The sequence below is a fragment of the Halyomorpha halys genome, unplaced genomic scaffold (genome assembly GCF_000696795.3).
Source record: "Halyomorpha halys isolate HHAL.00 unplaced genomic scaffold, Hhal_1.1 Scaffold116.1, whole genome shotgun sequence".
NCBI classification, from domain to species: domain Eukaryota; kingdom Metazoa; phylum Arthropoda; class Insecta; order Hemiptera; family Pentatomidae; genus Halyomorpha; species Halyomorpha halys.
Window position 1 is genome coordinate 2,099,533 of NW_027105704.1, and position 21,058 is coordinate 2,120,590.

At 27.9% G+C, this 21,058-nt stretch overlaps 1 protein-coding gene across 1 annotated transcript in view; it reads right to left on the reverse strand.

Moving 5' to 3' along the window:
- Positions 1 to 1,037: 1,037 nt before the first annotated feature.
- Positions 1,038 to 21,058, reverse strand: part of LOC136797244 (filamin-B-like) — a 134,894-nt gene continuing 114,873 nt past the window's right edge. The window contains exons 4-21 of the mRNA XM_067053265.1: positions 15,480 to 15,693; positions 15,134 to 15,245; positions 14,871 to 15,058; positions 12,740 to 12,895; positions 12,499 to 12,627; positions 11,527 to 11,679; positions 10,998 to 11,069; positions 7,928 to 8,156; positions 6,106 to 6,162; positions 5,987 to 6,025; positions 5,732 to 5,872; positions 3,199 to 3,507; positions 2,492 to 2,557; positions 2,307 to 2,414; positions 2,084 to 2,225; positions 1,920 to 1,999; positions 1,244 to 1,411; positions 1,038 to 1,042 (exon numbers count right to left, since the gene is read on the reverse strand). Coding sequence (XP_066909366.1) covers positions 1,038 to 1,042; positions 1,244 to 1,411; positions 1,920 to 1,999; positions 2,084 to 2,225; positions 2,307 to 2,414; positions 2,492 to 2,557; positions 3,199 to 3,507; positions 5,732 to 5,872; positions 5,987 to 6,025; positions 6,106 to 6,162; positions 7,928 to 8,156; positions 10,998 to 11,069; positions 11,527 to 11,679; positions 12,499 to 12,627; positions 12,740 to 12,895; positions 14,871 to 15,058; positions 15,134 to 15,245; positions 15,480 to 15,693 — 2,368 coding nt within the window. The remainder of the gene's footprint in view (positions 1,043 to 1,243; positions 1,412 to 1,919; positions 2,000 to 2,083; positions 2,226 to 2,306; positions 2,415 to 2,491; positions 2,558 to 3,198; positions 3,508 to 5,731; positions 5,873 to 5,986; positions 6,026 to 6,105; positions 6,163 to 7,927; positions 8,157 to 10,997; positions 11,070 to 11,526; positions 11,680 to 12,498; positions 12,628 to 12,739; positions 12,896 to 14,870; positions 15,059 to 15,133; positions 15,246 to 15,479; positions 15,694 to 21,058) is intronic.

The following is a 21,058-nucleotide window of genomic DNA, read 5'->3' on the forward strand; positions in this document are numbered from 1 at the left end:
CACTCTCCCAGCTCTGATAAAATCCCCGGGGATTCATTTATCCTTATATAGTAGGCACATTGCAGGTATTTATATTGTATAAATATTCATATTATAATCAAAGATATGTTAATCTTACTGGATAATTTAGAAAGAAAATACTAATATACTTATAAAATAAAAACTCTAGACATAAACATTGAACTCCTAATAAATTATTATGACACGATTTATTTTTTTAAATATGGAAAATAGAATTTTTTAAGAAACATAAGATTTTAACTCAGCAGATAAATCCAGCAAATAAAAATTTAAAATATTATTTAGAAATTTGATAGTTATATATTATATTTTCAGTTGAGAATGATAGTGCCATGGGTCATAAATTGAAAATAGGAATAGAGATCATTAAATTCAATTTTTCTCAGATTTGCCTGTTTGTAATATAACACCTTCATCGACCCATGTATTCGATTAATAATAAAAAAATTATCATTCAGCTTTGTAATTGTAAAAAAATTTAAGCAGTAAATATTTATTTAGAGTATTATATTATTTAATTTCATAGCTAATACTTCTGTAAGAATAAATAATATAAAAACTATCTATAAATATTAGTACAATCAAATAATTTTATTATTCCAATAAGTAGTATTTCATTATACTGACATCATTATTATTAGTTAACTAACTTGACTATTAAAAATTACAGAAAAACAATTCAGAAACGTATTAATTTATGAACTTTTGTTTTTTTCAAAAATTTATACAATAAACTGTTAGTAAAATATTCAAGCTGTTAAAAAAGTGGTGACTAAAGATCAGTACGCAATAAAAGTAAACATATAATGATAATATCCAAAATTAATGGTAATAAATCTTTCTATTTTATTTAACATTCCTAAATACTTTTTTGGTATCGGCCATATTATACCACTCATTTAAATGAATATTTACATCTGAAAAAGATTCCACAGGGAAATTGCATTATTTTTGACTACAATGACTAGTAAGGCAATTTGCTTTGATCATTATTCTACTGAGTTTCGTTGAGTATATCACTCTGATAAATGAGTTAAAAGATTATAATAAGATTATTGGTTTTGACTTTTTTTTTTAACTTTCTGTTATAATAATATGACATTAATCTTAGGCCTATGAAACTTCATTAAAAAAAATCTTTGTAAACAAAAAGAAATATAATAGATTATCACAAGCTTAAAAATGTTTAGTCCAAATTTGTATACATTATACTATCTCTTACCTGGCACAGGCTCTCCATTGAATTTCATTTCTACATGATGACTTAGATTCTCATGAGGAACAAAAGAAGCAAGAAATCTTTGGTTGCCGAGATTCCTAACAAAACTTGTGACATGCCCTCCATTGACAAGGATTTCCAAGTTACCACTTCCAGCACTGGATCCATCAACTAAGAACAATCAATAAAAAGAAATATTATATGGTACACAGAAAGATGTTTTTTTATTTCAAAATAATTTTCTGAAATGAATTTTATAAATATCAACATCTGATGTCCAAAACACTGACCTCTAACAATTGCATTACCATTTGTGATAAGCTAATATTTAAATTTATCAAATTTACCCAGAATGGGATTTATCAATATCAGATCTCTAAATATAAAACTGGAAGTTTCTAGTTTTGACATCTGATAAATATTTTCAACTCAAAAAAATACAAGTTTTAAACAACAGCATAGTTTTAATAGCACTGAGCACACAGGATTTAGTGTCTGGAATCTACAATTAGTGGCTAGTTTTGAATTTATTATTGAGTCAAGAAAAATATATGAAAGACAACTAACTACATAAAATATGTTTGCATTTGTCTTTCTCACCAGACAATATAACAATGCATGGAAGTTTACTACTTATGGGATCAAGTGTATATTATGATGTATAAAAGAAATTACTCACTTTCAAATTCAACTGGTTGTCCTACAACACCATTAGGCATCTTCCCAACTTTAATGGCTTGTGTGTTATAAGCGTGACTTCTGTTAAATAAAAATAGTTTAAAATTAAACCAAAGATCTTTTGAATGCTTATTTCATGATAACAGCAATTTATAAATATCTTACCTAAATGGAGCACCATTAATTCTATGGTCTTTAATCTTAACATCAATAAGATGTTCTCCGATCTCAGTAGCAGTAAAGTATATATTTACATGCTGTCCATTACTGCGTGACATTTTCACAGGAATTGGACTTTTGGATGGAGCTGCAGAAATGAACAATAATGTAGAAACAAAGTAAATTTTATTGTACACTTACATTCATAAATGTGAAAATAAGATCTTACGTGTGACTGTGACATTAATTTGATTCAATGGTGCATCGGTATCTAATACTAAAGTTGATGTTCTGTTCAACGGAATGAGTTGCAAGGCCTTTCCAAAAACTTTTGAACCTATAAAAGGAAATTAAATTGTGAATATTGGCACTAAATTAGTTACAAAATTTGAAAACATATATCTGAGAAATCACCTTCAGGAAAATGACTATCATTGTTTTCCCATGAATCTTTCCGCTTATTCAGATGGGATGATAGAACTAGAAATAAAAATTACAACAAATGAATAATTTATTAAATTAAGCCATACAATTTTACATAAAGTAGATAATTCCATAAAATAAGTAATTAATAATAAAATTTAATTTTAATCAATTAAAATACTCGTGAATAGGTAATAGGAATGTGTGAGGAAGAACTGGTTTGAGGGGAGTAAAAACCATTTTAATATGTACTACAATAAGGAGCTATAGATTAAAATTACTGGCAATACGTGATAACTTGTAATGTGTACTTTAGTCTAGTTCGGGTTATTACACCAACTATGAGACAACTCATAATAGGAAATAATACACACTGCAATATCATGTTTATACAATCTATTAACATCAGTAAGAGAACTACTATTTGTATACAAGAGTAAGGATACTTACATACATGTGAAGGGGGAAAAGCGTTTATTGTGAGTGGTCATCCATATTGGAGACCACCTATACAAGTGCTTACTACACTCAACATTACTTAACTTTGATTGACTATAGCAAGCGCCTTTATTTATCAAAATTATAATTATAATATAAACGCATTGTAGCAATGAAACCCAGAACCTTAATTAATTGAAAAGAAATTAATTTGAAGTTACGATTTAGTATTTAAATAAAAACATGGATGTATAGCCAACCTTTAACACTAGATGACGAATCAACAGAATTGATGTAGTTTGAGGTGTGTAGAGAAGGGCTGTGGCGTTGAAGAGGGCTATGTAAAGGACTAGGGGACTTCCTCATTCCTGGTGAGTGAAGTGGTGACTGGATTTTCAATAAACCATTTTCATGGTGTACTGGTATAGATATTGGAGACATGGTCGAACTGGAATGATATGAATGGATTCTTTCAGTTCTTTCAGTCTGAGTTTCCCTCAAGTTGGTTTCCCTGAGGTTTGTTTCCCTTAGACTAGTTTCTCTTGCAGAGGTATAACCATTCATTTGACCTGAAAGCAAGTATAAATATATCTTGTACTTTAAGTAGCATATAATTATAAAGTGAAAATTTGAATTTATAAATAGTTAAATAGGTGATATTTTTACAACCATATCATCCAGTATTTCAGTTCCTAATAATATCGGAGGGATATAATTAAAGTTACAATAAGAGGCTATGAAAAAAAAAAAATTAACGACAATAAATTATGAATAATGCTACCCTGAATAAAAATAAAACGAACTCCTTATGAAAGCGATATTGAAATAATAAATACAGTAAATGAACATATTTTTTTAAAGTATTGACAATTAATGCAATTCCACTAAGTTTCTTTGATCATTAGAGAAGAAAAAGTTTTTAAAAAACTACAATATAACAGAGAATATATTTCTGTACCTTGATAAAAGAAAGACCAATATCAGAATATACCAATTTTGTGTTTATGCTGTTCATTAATATGAAAATGCAGTAATAATAAATAAAATTAAGGCCAATGTTCTTATTAGATTTCAAGTTGAAGGATTTTTCAAAGGGCCAATGTCAAATCTACAATTAAAAAAAGGCCAATTTGTGCTAAAACTGCTTTTTCTCAAAATTAATGAAATGGGCATTGGTCTTCTTTTACTAAGGTACAAATTCATACACATGCCTTTAATTTTATAAATGTTACTATTTATGATTGCTGGTTACAATACTTCAAAGACATTCTGGTCAGCAGATCCTGACAATTCAATTAATGTCATTTTGGGGCAAATTCTAATTCTACACTAATTTAATCCTATGTGTCATGATATAAATGTAGTAATTAAAAAAAAAAAAGCAACAACATTCTTGACATTGAACTTGACATAAGATCATACAGTCATTCTATTCTGCTAATCCTCAAATTGGACAACAGATTCATCGACTGAAATGTGTTTTCTATGTATAAAATATTTTCAGAACATCATAAAAATATGATTAAAAATATCAACATTTTAGAATGTTCTTATTTAGGGATCAGTATTTTTTGAGTTATCATACTGTTATATAAAAGAGCAGCTCATTTTTTGTTAGGACTACTAACATGTTAATTACATCAATCTTCAACAAAATTTAACTATAATATCTTCATGGACCTTGGAAGGTTTGGCAATAATAAAACCTCCCAACATATACAGCTAATATATAAAGCTGAAGAGTTTGTTGTTTGAACACATTTATTATAGGAACTACCAGTCTGAATTAAAAAAATAAATATATAAAACTGTTTGCCTTAGAGAGATTGTTTATTGAGGAAGAGCTTTAGGGTTTATGACTCCACAATATGACTCAAAGGAATAAAGTTCTAACAATAAATGTCAATCTATTGGGAGAATAATGATTAACAAAACAAGAAGTACCTTCACTAAAATAACTTAAATAGGTTAAATGGTCAAAATTCACCAGGCTTTATTGGACTATCAGAAAGAAGTCATATGATGGTACATCCATGACTCAATAAATTGGACAGTGTAAATCTTAAAAATCAAATCATTTTGGTATTAATAGGAGACAGAACTCGAAATAAAACTCATTCAGAAGAAGTCCTATTAATTTATTTTTTCTATTGATATATAATTATTTGTAATTTATATATGTCCGATCACGGATTAATTAGTATGCTGTGTAATGTAGCAACCTGATGTATTTGTGCACCGTGGATGAATAAAGTATTTCTCTCTCATCACATTCTGAAATACTAAAGACTATTCACCAAAAAATATTTGTCCAAAGTCTTAGCAAAGCCAGGATAGGGGATGCTCTCCATAAATAAACACAAAAATTTTTGAAAACAGCATTATGTTATATGTTTTACAATTTAAGCATTCTGTTGAAGAAAGCATTATATAAATGCAGGGTAGAATGTTACTAAAAATAAGCTTATTACTGATTTCATCAATGTGACATGCAATCGATTAATTTCAGCACATCTGTTAGCTAAATATCGATATTTGATACTCGAGTATCAGTCATAAATACTTGGAACTTTCTCTAATTTGGTAACGTCATTATAAATGTTTCAAAATTGAATGATCTGATTTTTCGTCTTATTAATTAAATGATAACACAACCTAGAAGATTTTTGAACAATAACCATAAACAGTTTATATAAAAGTATATTCAGATGGTAAATACATTAAAATGTCATAAATGGGCAATGAGAAAAAATAATGTAACAAATATATTAACTACAAAAAATCAATATTTACCAGTGGTAGGACTGGAAAGAGGACTAGCTCGATACACTGGACTGTGAAGAGGGCTTGGACTCTGAGAAAGAATTGGAGAGCTGAAGTTCCTGATAGGAGATGCAACTCGAGTAAATGAGGAATGTGACGACCTCATAGACTCTATCATGTCAACAAATTGAATAAACAGTTAAAACATCATACATCGAAATACTGTGAAACATATTCACTTGAATTTATAAAAATGTATATATTTAATACATAAATTTTAAATACCTTGAAAGTTGTTATTTACAGCTTTTGTATATGCGGAATCTGTCAAAAATACAGCAAATATTATTAAAAAATATGTAAATATATGATAATTATATAGAAGTTGAGAAAAATAAACATACTGTGTCGCTCTGCTCTTATTTGCTCCCTTGTTCCTACCCTCAATGGGAAAGGACTTCCTAGAAAATTGGTTACTTTTATTAGTATAAAAAAAAACTTCCAAATTTTATATTTATTACACAGAGAACAAACAAATATTTTCTGTCAACTGAATGAATTTCTTTCGTAACAGAGCAATAAGCCAAGACATCAATAAAAACTATTCTAAACTTTAAGACAAATATAATTTAATTTCAATGGTTAAGAATTACAGAACCCAGGATACAGGCCCACCATAAGTAGAGTTCAGACCTGGGACAAAATAATATTGGGGGTAATGGTGATTACTCAAAAAAGAATCTTACTACTGCATTATAATAAAAAAAGTTAATTGTATAACATAAAATATAAAACAATTTTTTCAAAAAATTACTTTCAAGAGCGACGGCCCTATATCACTTTTGAAATATTAGTTTAAAATGGGAAGAAGAGACTTTGAGATAGAGCAATATTTAAAAAGCCCCTGAAATTGAAAAACGGCATGAAACCCTCCACTCCCGCCCTTCAAGGTAGCCTTACTTATCTGATTTTTCAAACAGACAATTATAGCGAGTAGGTTGGTCGATGTACGACATGTCACAATCTGACAAGAGGAGATCATAACACAAAAAAAGGCAATCCTTCCCTGCCAGACCTGCCCCGCCTAAACCCATGGAGAGCGACAGCCCTATATCACTTTTGAAATATTAGCTTAAAACGGGAAGGAGAGACTTTGAGATAGAAATTATTAGATTAATAGTACAAACTAATAATAATTACTTAAGTAAAATGTCGATAATAACACTCGTTGAGTTTGAACTATTTTTTATTTACAAAAATACTTATTTACAACCAAACTTACTGTCTTATTGTCTTTACTGTGAAAGTTTGAATAAATTAGTCCAAGATAAATCAATGTTCATGCTATCCTAGACTCAATATAAAACACTTTCTTCTCTCTTTAAACAAGGTAATATTATTTGTTATAGATTTAAAAAGTTTTTCAATTTGGAAAAATTTGACCCTTCCTGAGGGCAGCCCTGTTTCGTCTATGACAAATAATAAAGTAACTCTCCCCACCAAAAAGAAAAATTAATACACTTTGAAGGGGAGCTTTGTTTTCAACAGTAAATCTTCTGAACTTGAGAAGCATAAGATTAGGATGTGAAACATTAAGTAAAGATATAAATAAGAGGACCTATTGATCGATCGATTAAACTTCAATGACTTAATAATAAATGTGCATTTAATTAAAAATATTCAACTCTGGCCCCACCATAATAAGATTAACTTCTCAGAATGATATTATGGTCAGCAATCGTTTAAACAATAAAGTAAAATGAGTACAATTGTTTTTGGTCCAATCTAGAATTACAAGGTCTTCTTTCCATTAAGTGAGGGAAAATCAAAGTGAACAATAATCAATTAAAAGTAAATGCTCTTTATAATATTATTGTCATTTATATAGATTTAATTATTTCACAGTGACAAAATTCAACTTGGAAAAGAGATAAATACACCCTTTTTATACTCCCAACCCAGCGGGTCATCATCATTATAAGATCAGATGGATGAAGATAGCGAGTTAATTTAACTTTTAATAAAAAAAAGTTCTTAAACACCTCTTAAGTAACCCTTCACCATACTAATAAAAAAAAAATCAAAATAGATAATAATACAAAATAAAGTAATTAAAATTAAAACAAACTATTATGAGGAAAATTCATTGAAAATGTAAGAAAATAGAAACTTTTAGCTTCCAAGACAAAAGGATAAAGTTTAATAACTTATAAGCTAAATAAATACCTTTGACTTGTTGTCCATTAAAGTAAACATATATTCTGTACTTTCCAGGCTTATGTGTGTGGAGGGATACATTATAAGTAGCATCAGATATCTTCTGGATTGTATGTGGCATAGACTGGCGATCTCGGACAATATCTACAGTAATTTGACCAAGACCTCCCGTCCCCGTAGCATCTAATGTGAAGTTGTGTATACTATGTGGTATAGCTGGAGTATCTATGCCTAGAAGCTGAAAACAGAACATTATTTATTAAATATGAATAACAAACTGATAACTATAATTAAATATAAAATTAATGATTAATAAACACATAGTTTTTATACCTTCATATTTGTAATGTGTTTATTTCTTCAGAAAAGGTTAAATGTAATATAATCAATAAAAGAGGAAAGAAATGGTGAACTTTGAACCATTTGATAATTTAAATACAAAGACTAACAATTAAATTTACAAACTTAAAATTTTTTAATTAATTTGGGACAGCAAAATATTAGATACAAACTGAATAAAGTTTTAAAAAATTAAAGGCTTTAAATCCCAATTGAGAGTAATATTTTCCATAAATTTAAATAAAATTAACATCAGAACTAACTTAATAGTCACATTAATAGTGGAATATTCCAATGGCTACTGGTAGTTGAGACAGTAGTACCAACATATCCATGATTAATTATGTTGTCATACAATTATTATAATTAAAAACTTAATCCTCTGAGCTTTAATTTAAACATCCCTATTATTTAATATGGAAAGTTTTGGTAGTAAAAAAATACTTTATGTAAAAACCTATGTATTCTTAACTGTTTTGTAAATTCAATAACTGAATAAATATTTTGTATTGTTTACCTACACTGCAGTTCTTCTAAATAATTGAAATTAAACTCTTATTCTTATAATCCAAATTAATTTGTTTAGATTCAAGATGGTTGCATCATATCCATACTAATCTAATGAGATTATTTATTTATTTCAAGTGAGATTATTATTTACCAATCAAGTAACTAATTAATAAAACATAATAACTGGAACAGAATGCATAATTAACTGATATTTTGCCATATAGTTAATTAGTTAATTTTCCTATTGTACGGGTTTAATTATGTTTAAATTGTTTAATTTAACGTTGTGATCAAAATCCATAGAAGCCAACAATGATTCAAACTCTTATATACATACACTTAATAAAATTCAAAACTCATCTTGGATAGCAATTAAATAAATAATTATAATTTATAATATATTCAATAAGTAGTCAAAGAATATTAAATGTATTCAGACCTTTCAATTTACAATCTATTTTATAAAAAATAAATTACTCTATAATCTGATAGTTACTATTTAAAAAATCTAGGTCTTCTAATTAAATTTAGCACTATAAAAAGAGATAAATTAACTCATTAACAGATAAATGAATTCTGTTGTTAAAAGTTGTGTTAAGAAGTTTATTAAAAAAAAAATATTTAAAAGTTAGATGATACTACCTAAAGTACAAATTCTGACAAATCGTGCTTTGATTTTATTTCAATTTTACAATAAAAATATGTTTATACAGTGGTTCAATAACACAATACTCAAAATATGCTGTCACATAGTTCATAGTCATGAAGTTAAATATAGCAGCATAAAATATACTCAATTTTAATTTAAATTCATCAATAAATAATAATATATTTTTCGTAACAATTCATCACAGATAAAATTAATCTGAATTCAAATCATTATATTGTTAAATTAAATTATCCTTATATTGCTGATTCACTTTTATAGAAGCACATCTGAGAAAAAGTCTATTATTGTGTGTTTTATGTATTTCATAGACTGCACCATAGGCAGAAGTTACTTTGTGACAATTCTAATAGCTTTGGAATAGTGAGTAGGATAATCTCAGAAGAGAAAGCAGTCAAAGTCTACAGTACTATCTTTGAAATATGTGTAATTCTAAATAAAACCAAAACTTTTTTTTTTTAAATTGCATCACACTATCAAAGCAAAGTAGTGATATATATAAGCCTGAACAAAAATATTAACTATTATTTACTTTCAACTAGGTACCAATAACTTAAGGAGATAGCAACACAAAGACCTTGAAAAATTTTAAATCCGAGTTTCTAATAGTTTTAAGGTCACCTGAGACTAATTAACCAAATAAATAAGTCTCACAAAATGGTTTGTGTTTTGGCAGATCAAAAATGAAAAGTTCTACAAACTGAAATTACTACTTTAAGATAGGTAGATGCCTGGGATGTCTTAAATTTTTGCTGAAATTGATATACCGGAAGTACTATTTTATATAATCAATTTTATATTTTCTTACAATTGCTTGAAAACGGCTAAAATGAATTTGATTACACTTGTTATACCAATGAACAATACAATAATTTAATATTAATTGGGTCTAATCCTTATTAAAATAAGTGAGGATAGTGTGATAAGGCATAAATGCCAAGTTTCAAAATGGCATATGATAACAAAGAAATTGCTGTTATGAAATTTGTGCTACTTGGGTAGAAATTAATTTCTACTCAAAGTAGAGCAGTAAGGGAAAGTTGTAAGATTTCTGGACAGCACCATATTTTTAAAAAAATCAGATGATTACATCAAATGTAGTTGCTCTCTAAGTATATGAAGATCTTGAGAAATTATGAAATATGACAATATATTTATACCAGTTAAGACGAACTAAGAAATTACCATTTTAGTCCATTGATCAGAATGATAAATTACATCACATGAAAGTTAAATAGGAACATTAACTGCATAAATAAAAAAAAAAAAAAAAGAAGGAAAAGTCACAAATGTAGTTTAATAACTAAACTAGGTATATAAGAGAATTTATTATTTAATAATAACATTAAAGCATCCAATGTATTTAAATATAAATCAATATGAATTCTTAAAATCATTACTTAAAACTTTTCAATTATACATTTAAATTACTTAATACAATAAAACAACTCCCTCATTTCTGCAACAGCATTATTGTATCATTAATTTTAGAAGATTCACCACTAATAGTCAATTTTTTATATTTAATAGATAAAGATTTATAAATAAATTTTAGAAAAATACCTTTATTCCATTTGGATCAAAGACAAAACATGTATAAGGAGCTTCATGTATAGGATTTCCTGAATGACGGACCTGAAATAGATATTTGATTAAGTTTTAACTGTATTACTTTAATAATAATGCACCAATGTTAATCAAATAGTTAAATATCTATTAATAATAAATATTGATAAGTGGATTATAAAAATAGCATAATAGAAATTTTAGTAAAAATAAGAGAATATCTTCACATAAAGAAAATAAATTTTATTTATTTAACAAATTTCATGTTCTTATGTCATTTGTAGAGTTTTCTTAGTGTTGAGATAAGACTATTTTTAAAAAAATATATTAAGTATTAACTTCCAAAAATATTATAATTTTTTTTTTAGACATCCTTTTCATTTTTTTACATTTGTAATTTTTAGCATCGATATACCAACAACAGATATTTTAAACAAAAGGGATATGGAACACTTTTTAATGTACAATCCTAATCCATGATAAAATATGATTACTTAGTTCAGTTCATAAGAATTTATTTAATGACCTGTATACTCCATTCTCCAGGTTCATCAGGCTGGAAAGTGGCAGAGAAGACTCCACCTTTTTGGCTTACTGGGCAATCAAGTAGGCGACCTGTTGGTGACTCAGCAATCACCTCAACCTGTCCCGCACCAGTACCATTTGTGTTTGAGTTCACCTGGAACAATTCAAAATTAGCAACCACAAATGTCTGAATAAAACAATAATGAGATATAATAATACATGTTCATTCAAGTTAATCTATATTCATTATGAACTGATAACTTAATTAATAGATAAAAAAGTAATTCTATTGGAAGAATAAGTTTTATTTTTAATTATTTTAATCAGAATGATTTGTTCATGAATAACAGAACTAGTTGTCGTTTTATAATCCTTATGAAGAAACAATAAAGCAATAGATTATAACAAGAAATATGACCATAATCTAAAAATAAATCAATAAAATAAATAATTTAGAATTATTTCATATTTAATCTTTTTGTTTATTTCCATATAATATAATTGAACTCCTACAATTATTCATTCATAATCAGAATATTATTCACTCATTTTATTTAAATTATCTAGATATTTTAGGTCTTATTTATTGAGCTGTTGATTCAGTTATATATATGTTGTCTTTCAACTCTTTCTTTTAATTATTAGATTTTTAGTTTCATTGTAATCAATTGATATTGCAAAAAAATAAAAATAAAATAACCTTTTCACCAAATTATGTACCTAAAAAAATAAAATAATAAATGATACATATAAATGAGGAAAAATGTAGTTCACCTTTGAATCGCAACAGTAAATAAGCACTGATAGCCGAATTTCTTTGACTATAATAAAAAATATGTAGGCATTTTTTAAATTGAAATAGAATACTTCTAAACATTAAATTCACTTTATATATTTATGATCATATAACTTTTTATTTATGTGCAAGTTAAAACTCAAATACAATTCAAAGTTCAATAGAGTTTATACGTACAACAACTTCAACGATAGAACCAACAGCACATGGCTCCATTCCAGTATATGTAATATTTGTTAGTTCAGGCATCGCTCGAATGTGAATAGGTGCTCCTTTCACTAAATCTTTGTCATAATAAATATTTATCTAGGAATAAAAAAAAAAAATAGAACAGGAATTAATATTTAAATCAATAAGTAATACTGAATAATAATGTTAACACATTTTTTAATAAACTTTATATTCAAAGTATGATTACCTCATGCATTCCAACCCTATTTGGAGTGAAAACTGCTTTACCACCAGTGCTGTTAAGTAATAATCGGCAATCTAGTTTTTCACCTTCTGGAGCTATAACTTCTGCACTGATCAGTTTAGGATCAAGATCAGTTAGGAAGTCAATTTTTACTGTTGTCTAAAAAACAAAACAGAATAGTTATATAAACATTAGTGAATTAATATATTATAGGATTATTAAAAATTAATCACTCCTTAATTTATAAATTATAGGTTCACTAAGTGTTGTTCATGAGCAAGAAAAGGATTTTGTTTTGCACAATAGTAAAATATAAACTTTTAATATTATAATAAAAAAATAAAAATTTATTTAGTAAAATACGTAAAAATAAGAAGTAAAAAAAGGTTTAAAGCGTGCAAGTATTCTTAGCATCATTGAGGCATAAAAATACCGGAATGATAAAATTAATAAAAAGTATACATATATTTTACAAATCTTTATGGAGTCATAAGTCATGAGATAAAATTGAAAAAAAAATTTAACCTTTCCTTCACTTTTCTTTTTTACCTAAAACATTTGTATGCAACAAAATTAAAATTATTAACAAAAACTTTCCTTTTTAGTTTACCTAAACCATAAAGAGAAAAAAAAAATAAACCATGAATTAATTCGTTTTCATCATTAACGGAATTGAAGGGAACAGTTTACTCATATACACTCAAAATCTTAAGATATGTCTTAAGAATAAAAATAGATTTAATTGCTCCTGAATTCAATAACGCAGAGAGATATTTGTTTGTCTGCTAAAAAAAAAAAAAAATTACTATCTCATTGTCTTCACTTATCATAAAATTACAAGAACTTTTCATAGTTCGCTCTTCATAAATATACTATACAATCCAAACATCTCTCTTCATAAGATTGTTTAAATATATAATAACATTTCTCCACAATAAAGACTTTCACAATTGAGAATTAAATGAAGAAAGTAAAAACCCATATAAAAAACATATTTAATTAGAAATTATTTCTCCGGCAGATGCAATGTTATTTAAACAGAAGATCAGTAATTAATTATTAACGATATCTGAAATATTCACACATTAATATTCAGATTCTGTAAGCCTGAGAGTAGTATTTTAATGGGTTTCCGCTTGGATCACTCTCTTTAACGGTTCTCTGCACTTACCATTTCACACTCTGCCAGTGCACTACAATGGAAAGTGAAAAGAGCTAAATGTTTTCACTGTCTAAACAACAACAAACAACAAAAAATAAAGTGGTATCTTTAAGCATTGTGTTTAAGTGAAAATAAGGGATACTATTAGAAGTTATTGAGCTGTTCTTCTTGCGTAAATCCTTTTATCTTAGCCATAGTAATTTTTATAATTATAGCATCAATGTGAAAGTCATGTAAAATTTAGGATATAATTTGACAATTTAAAAAGAGAATGATTACCTTATACAATAATAATAGTAAGAAATTACTTTATAATGCATGAAATAAAAATCAAGAATGTTGATACAACTCCCAATTTTATTATAGGTTCTTATATAAAAATAAGTCAATTAACTTAAAATAAGGATGCTTTAAAATCAACTGGATACTTTTAAACCAAAAAACATGAGGCATCTACTTGAATTAATATATAAAATAGAAACACTCTTTGATTCAATTATATTTAAATAACAAAAAAAACAAAATAAAATGAAAAAATATACCCAAGTTCTAGTAAATAATATATGATATTCTTGGAGAATAGAGAAAATTATCAATAGTCAACACTAACTTAAAATAATAGTTAATAAGAGTATTTTAAAGATTGATTTATAAAACTAAAAGAGTTACAAAATAATAAAGTGAATTTGGGTGATTTTAATAAGAAAAATAAATAAATGTTATTTTGCATTATTAAATACTGCTTTAAGCCACTTGTAGGGTTTCCTATCACTTTCATGAGCATATTTTAATGATAATAATAACAATAATAATAATAATAATAATAATAATAATAATAATAATAATAATAATTCAAGGAAACTAAAATTCACACAATCTCATAAGAAAATTATTGAAGTAATGTTTCTTATTAGCTAAACGTACACCATAAAAAGTGGAAAAAAATTAAATAATTTATAAATTAAAGCATACCTGTTGGTATATTCTAGTAGTGTGACTAGAGCTAGATATTTGTGCCATAGTTGTTGCCGGGGGTCGAGGAGGAATCCATTGGAAATTAGCAACATAAGCCATGACACCTAAATGTTCGACATGCGGGTCCAATAAGTCCTTTGCCCTCAGAATTGGTTCAACGCCTAACTTTCGCCCAGCTTCTAAGCCTATTGAACATATTCATGTATTGTAATTCTAATTTAATTTAAGCATTTATTAGATAATTTGTATCTTTTATTTACCTGTATTCAAATTTTGTTCCCAAACGTGGGTATCACTACTGATTTGATATTTTGCTTGAGCACCTAATGAACTTGTAAGTGAACACAGGACACTACCGTCCTTCCAATCGGTCTAGAAATTACAAAAAAAAATAAAATAAAATAACGATAATATGCAATTATTATTGAAGCAGGAAGATCAAGAAAAAAAATTGTGAAGAAGATATATTTTAGTTAATCTGCATATAGTTATCCTAATGTCAACTTATATAAATATATTTTATTGAATAATGTATTTAACAAATATAATATATATTATGTATTATATATGACAGTATAAATATTGGAAAATTTGATATCTACTTACAGTAAAGTTCTTGACTTTCTTGTCAGGAATCTGTGAGTTGACCCAGCGTAGAGTGGCTCTGGTACCAGGACTACTTTCTTTCATAAAGTAAGACAGGTAGGTCATACCTGATAGCTCATCCAAGTGAGGAGAGGCTAAGTACTCAGGTTGGAGAACTTGAGGCACACCGAGACGAGACCTCGCAAGCTCCATGGCTCGCCGACAGTTTTCAATACTGTAACAGAAAACAAGTAATTACTGCATGGGCACAGGTGTATCATTAAGGAAGGGATTGGGAATCTCATCACATCCGCCTAATAATTTGAAAATCAGAAAATTTGAGAACATACTTCAAAATGCTAAAACTATAGTCAAACAAAAATCAAAGGGGTTATTATGCTCAGAATTTGTTTATTCATTTTTCCAAGAATGTCCAGTAAACCCCAAAGACTAGGAAATAATTTGATAAATCCTGTCAAAATTTGAGAAAAAAATTTATATTTCGTTTTTTTCCCCTCAATAATTTGTTGTATCAACTTCCTAGCATGGAAAGTAAAATACTACTCTCAGTGTACCGAAACAGTGGCAAAGATAAAGATTAAAACTAGAGATCAGACAAGGAAATGTTTTTATTTTTTTATATATGTTAGCAGCTAAAAATATATAAAATAAATTTTTACTTTTATCTTCGTTTATCAACAACTCATTGATTATCATAAATCTTGAAAAGAGTCTGTTTTTAATATAATGTAGATTAATAGACCTAGTTAGTATATGGATACCATAACAACTTGTTAGAGGAAGAGGGAAAAGTGGACTAAAACCCTTATATGAAATTTCATCCCTGACAATACAGGAGAAGTTTTCTCTCCATTATTACACTAAACTTTTAATCAGTAACATCGACTTTGATAGAATACATACTCATGATATTATATAGTAATACTTATGATAATATAATAAATATAGCCTTTGTAAAAGTTTAAATGGCAATCACATTGTTCAGCATCGTAATTTTAAATGTTTGGAATAATTGTGTGTCATATCCTCGATATTAAGGAAAAATAAAACCTAAAATGTTTGGGTTCAATTCCACAAAACCTTTTCCATATTTTCCTGACAGGTATAGGTCATTGTGGTTCAGTTCCATGTAAACAGCAGAATTCCTTTCTTCATTTTTTGTTTTCCATCCCCTCAAGACAATTCCTGGAGCCATAGATTCATTGAAGTGTCATGCTTCTATGCTATTGGAGAGAAGAATGACAATACTTAGTGGAACGATCATGGTCTGTAACCCGAAGTTTTGATCTCATTTTGATAGGACTATATTCAATAGAATTTCAATAATTGACCTCTATTTCATATAATTTATTATTATTATTTTTTCTGACAATGAGCAATCTTAAAAAACCAACCTCTTACTGTTGCTGAATTGGAACCGAAGACCGACTGCCCAAACGACTTCAATATATATCCTTGATCGGTCATTCACACCAGTGTGAGGTTAATTAGAGATTGGAAGGCAACGGTACCCAACAAAGGTGCAATGTTTAGAAGATCAATTGATATGACCTTTTTAGCTCCACTCGCTACAAATGGCCGGGGGCTGATTCTCACTTGATAAGGGCCTTGAACTTACTTTCACAATCTCCTACTTTGCCAATGGACACTTTTCTTAAATTATTCAGCTTGATAAGTGATTCTGAATAATCTTTAATGACGTAGAAAATAAGACCAAATATCGTACATAGCCAAAAAATTAAAATACTTCTAGATCACTATACATTTTGAATAGCCAAGCCAATAGGTTGGTGATATTTTGAAATCAAAACCTACTGTAAAAATCAAATATTTCTTTTCTGTATTATAATTGTCTTTTAGATTTTCACAGTATATATAATACATGTAAAATATTTGTTTTAATTTTCTTTATTAACACTAGTTTTACGGGACCTGTCAATTTGACGGATTTCAAACTTTGAAATGCCCAAAAAATATAACAATTTAAAATATTTTGCATCGTAAATTTATCATTTAATCCAAAGAACTTATACACAAAACTATTTTTTCCTAAGCTTTGTAATTTTTTAAATTTGTATGCAGTATACTTATCTCTAGGGCGCCCGTCAAATTGGCGACTTACTGACTTCATATACTACCCTTATACGTTTGCTTCGTTCGTAAAATCATTCCTCCAATAATAAATATAAGAGTGAAAGCAAGAAGCTTCCAATTCGTTATTTTAATCGGGCCCGATAATGTAAAATTAAAGTGGATTATATGGCCTGAGTGTAATCTTTTATTTTAGTCTTCAACTAGCATAACCCCTTATGCCTATTGCCAAAAAAACAAGAGACGAACTTGGCTATGATTGTTATAGTGACAGTGTAAGTACGTATTGCAAAATTTTCAATTATTTTTGAATCTCCGCTCACTGTAAATATTAACAATAAGTATTTATTAAATAAAATTAAATAATATATATTAATTAAATAAAAATTAAATAATATAATTAACAATAAGGTAAAATTGAATTTGGGCATACTATTTTTTTATTTTAAAAATTACTTTTTCCTAAAAATAATGCATAAATCCAGGAGATATAGAACACAATTTTCAACATAAATGAAGATTGTCTGAGGATACCTCCGAATATGATCGGTAAGCATTAGGTCAAAGCGAAGCAGACAGTACCCTATACCGTTAATATTTCCGTGATAATTAAAAAAAAATTATGTTTACTTATTAATAATTTATTTAAACATGAAGCCTAATACTGTTCAATTCTGACTTAATTTGAATAAATCGATTTTTTTAAGGAAAAGGATATTTTCGCTAATCTGTCTATTTAACGATAGGTATTTGAGAAAAATACCTAAAATTCAATAAATTAACTTATTTCAATAATAATACAAGAACATAGCGATTCACCTAGGTTACGGACATGTGTTATCGCTCTAATCTCTCTTACATACATTAGAACTTGTTTTTATGAAGGAGAAACGTGTTTCCGAACAAAAACAAAACGAATGCTCTCAAGAAAGGCAGAGATGAATGTACTTTGCAATTTATGAGACCATATTTAAGAGCCGGAGCACCTTTTTGGTTCTGCTACGAAAGCTCTTCGGCCTACATCGTGAGCTCGCATACAGTCTGCCATGTTTATGCTCAGTCACGTTATATGTTAGTGAGGCTTAGCGTTTTGAATCGTTTATTCAAGCTAGAAAGTTATTTCATGATATATAAATAATTACTAGTATAAACATAAAAAAATAAGACTATTAGCAAATATATATATTTAAAAAAAAAGGAGATAGATCATACAAGTAAAGAAAAATATTTATATTTGAGATAAGCCAATAATAATTACAAAATATTTATCATTAATTCACAATGCAACGAAATTAAGTAGCACAGACTTTTTTTATTTATTTAACGGTTGCCACAATTTCTTTAACTCAGTATAGAATGAAAAAAAAAAAAAAGAATAAACTAAATTGTTTATAATAAACTTTATTATATTTTCATAAACTAAAAAAAACGACCATTGCTCCTTTATTTGGGGTATACTAACGTGTATTAAAATGGAAATTACCAAAGGTATAAACTGATATTTGTTACAGAATAACAATTAATTAAGTCTAATTCTTAGTTTCCTAAAAGGAAAACTTTATAAAGAAGGAGATGGGGCTGTCATCCCTGTCAGCTATCTAAAAAAAGGTTAGAAAATTGTTCGGTTTAAACGGAAGACTAGAAACAAGGAGGGCCACGCCTGGTATAAGCATATGGCTACTTGCGATTGTAACACCAGCCCTCCATGTGGCCGAAAGAACAAAAACACTCGCTAGGGAACCGTGGCCAGAGGCAGTGGAGAAAGAGTAATTTTTCTCAGGGAAAGCAGCATATTTTCTTCATTTTAATTCACTGGAAATCCATGAGTGAGTAGCGACATTTCCGAAGTTCCCTCCGGCAGCCGAGGAGAGTGTAGATAGAGGGATGTGGAGAAGAAGAAAGTAGCATGTGTAAGTCACCTTTTTTCTACATATGATTCACACCGTCACCATCCATCATCGTCATTAATCTGCATATCTACAGTTTACATAAACTACTAATCAAAACTAATTAAAACACTTTAACCATAATGGTTTTGTTTTGGCCACCCTTCATATCCTGTAGGTACGATTTAGTATTTGACATTTAATATGCTCTTTTGGTCAACCAACATATAGATTGTAAGTAAATTCTCATTCTGTTACTTTATGCCTTATTTCCATTGCACTTAATTTCAATACAGTCCACTAAAAATATCGAACCACTCAATCAAAAGTGAAGTAACGCCTGGCCTTAGGCTGAAGGAGCACTCATACAAAAAAAAAAAAAAGAAGGTAAATTTCAAGATGGAAAATACCGTCAAAATTATTGAAAAGTTTTAATTTTTGGCTCCCCTCCCTCCCCAATAAATCGTAGCATCTTTCCTAGATTAACAGCAAGATTTTTCTCAAGATTATCTACATCAATACGAAGAGCAATTGGCAAGAAATAATTTGATTTTAAACAAAAGATTCATTTAGTAACTGGCTGGCCAACATTTCTTAAATTTAAACAATATTGATGTTGAAAGCTATATATCAAGATAACAGACTAAAGGTAGTACATACCACATCAACATTATAATAAAAACTAACCAAAAAAGAGATGGTACGTTATTCATTTAACAGTTCAATGTATGGGGAAATATACTATAGCATAAACGAGCTGTATTAAGCAGTTGAAATGCGATGTACCATTCGTAGAATTAATTTAACTTGGTGAAACATCAATTGTTGTGCGATGGTCTAAAATTAAATATCACAAATAAATTCAATCTAATCTGATATTAAATTCGTCGATTTTTATTTTTTTAAATCCTGCATATGTACAAATTTCAAACTACATGTTAAATGAAATAAAATTAGAATATTGCAATGGAACTAACTAAACGCAAATTTTCACTCAAAGGATGAACAGCCGTGTAACCTTGTTACCCTTAATTAAAGGACTTAAAAGATGTAATCTCTAATCTAAGATCTTCATAGAATCATACCTAACCAATAATTTATGAAATTCTTTTCAATTATATAAAATAACAATAATAATTTAATAGAAATCAAAAGGATTTGTTAAAACTAATAAGATGCATGACAGGTCATGATGAAAAACCCTTGTGAAATCATTTGCAATTATGATAGTAAAAGAATAGAATAATAGCAACCGATAATGGTGAGTCTGTTACATAATTAAAAAAAATCTTATTTAATTAACTATGGCTTTTGATGCATAGATAATAATTGCCGTCAAACTAATAACTTTAAAGCAGAACCCAGCAGAAATTTCTAAAATAAATATATTGACTTTTATATTTGACATTTCTTCATGTAAGGGTATAATAAAATTAACACAAAATTTTGGAATAAAGTTTGAACTAAATTAAAGATGATAAGAGTAGCTGTTTGAAAGTTGGTACTAAGTGCTTTTTCAACTATCTATAATTCACAAATAGTTTTTATCTAAATTGATTTTCATTTAATTTAAAAAAAAAAAAATTTATGGGAAACATTTTG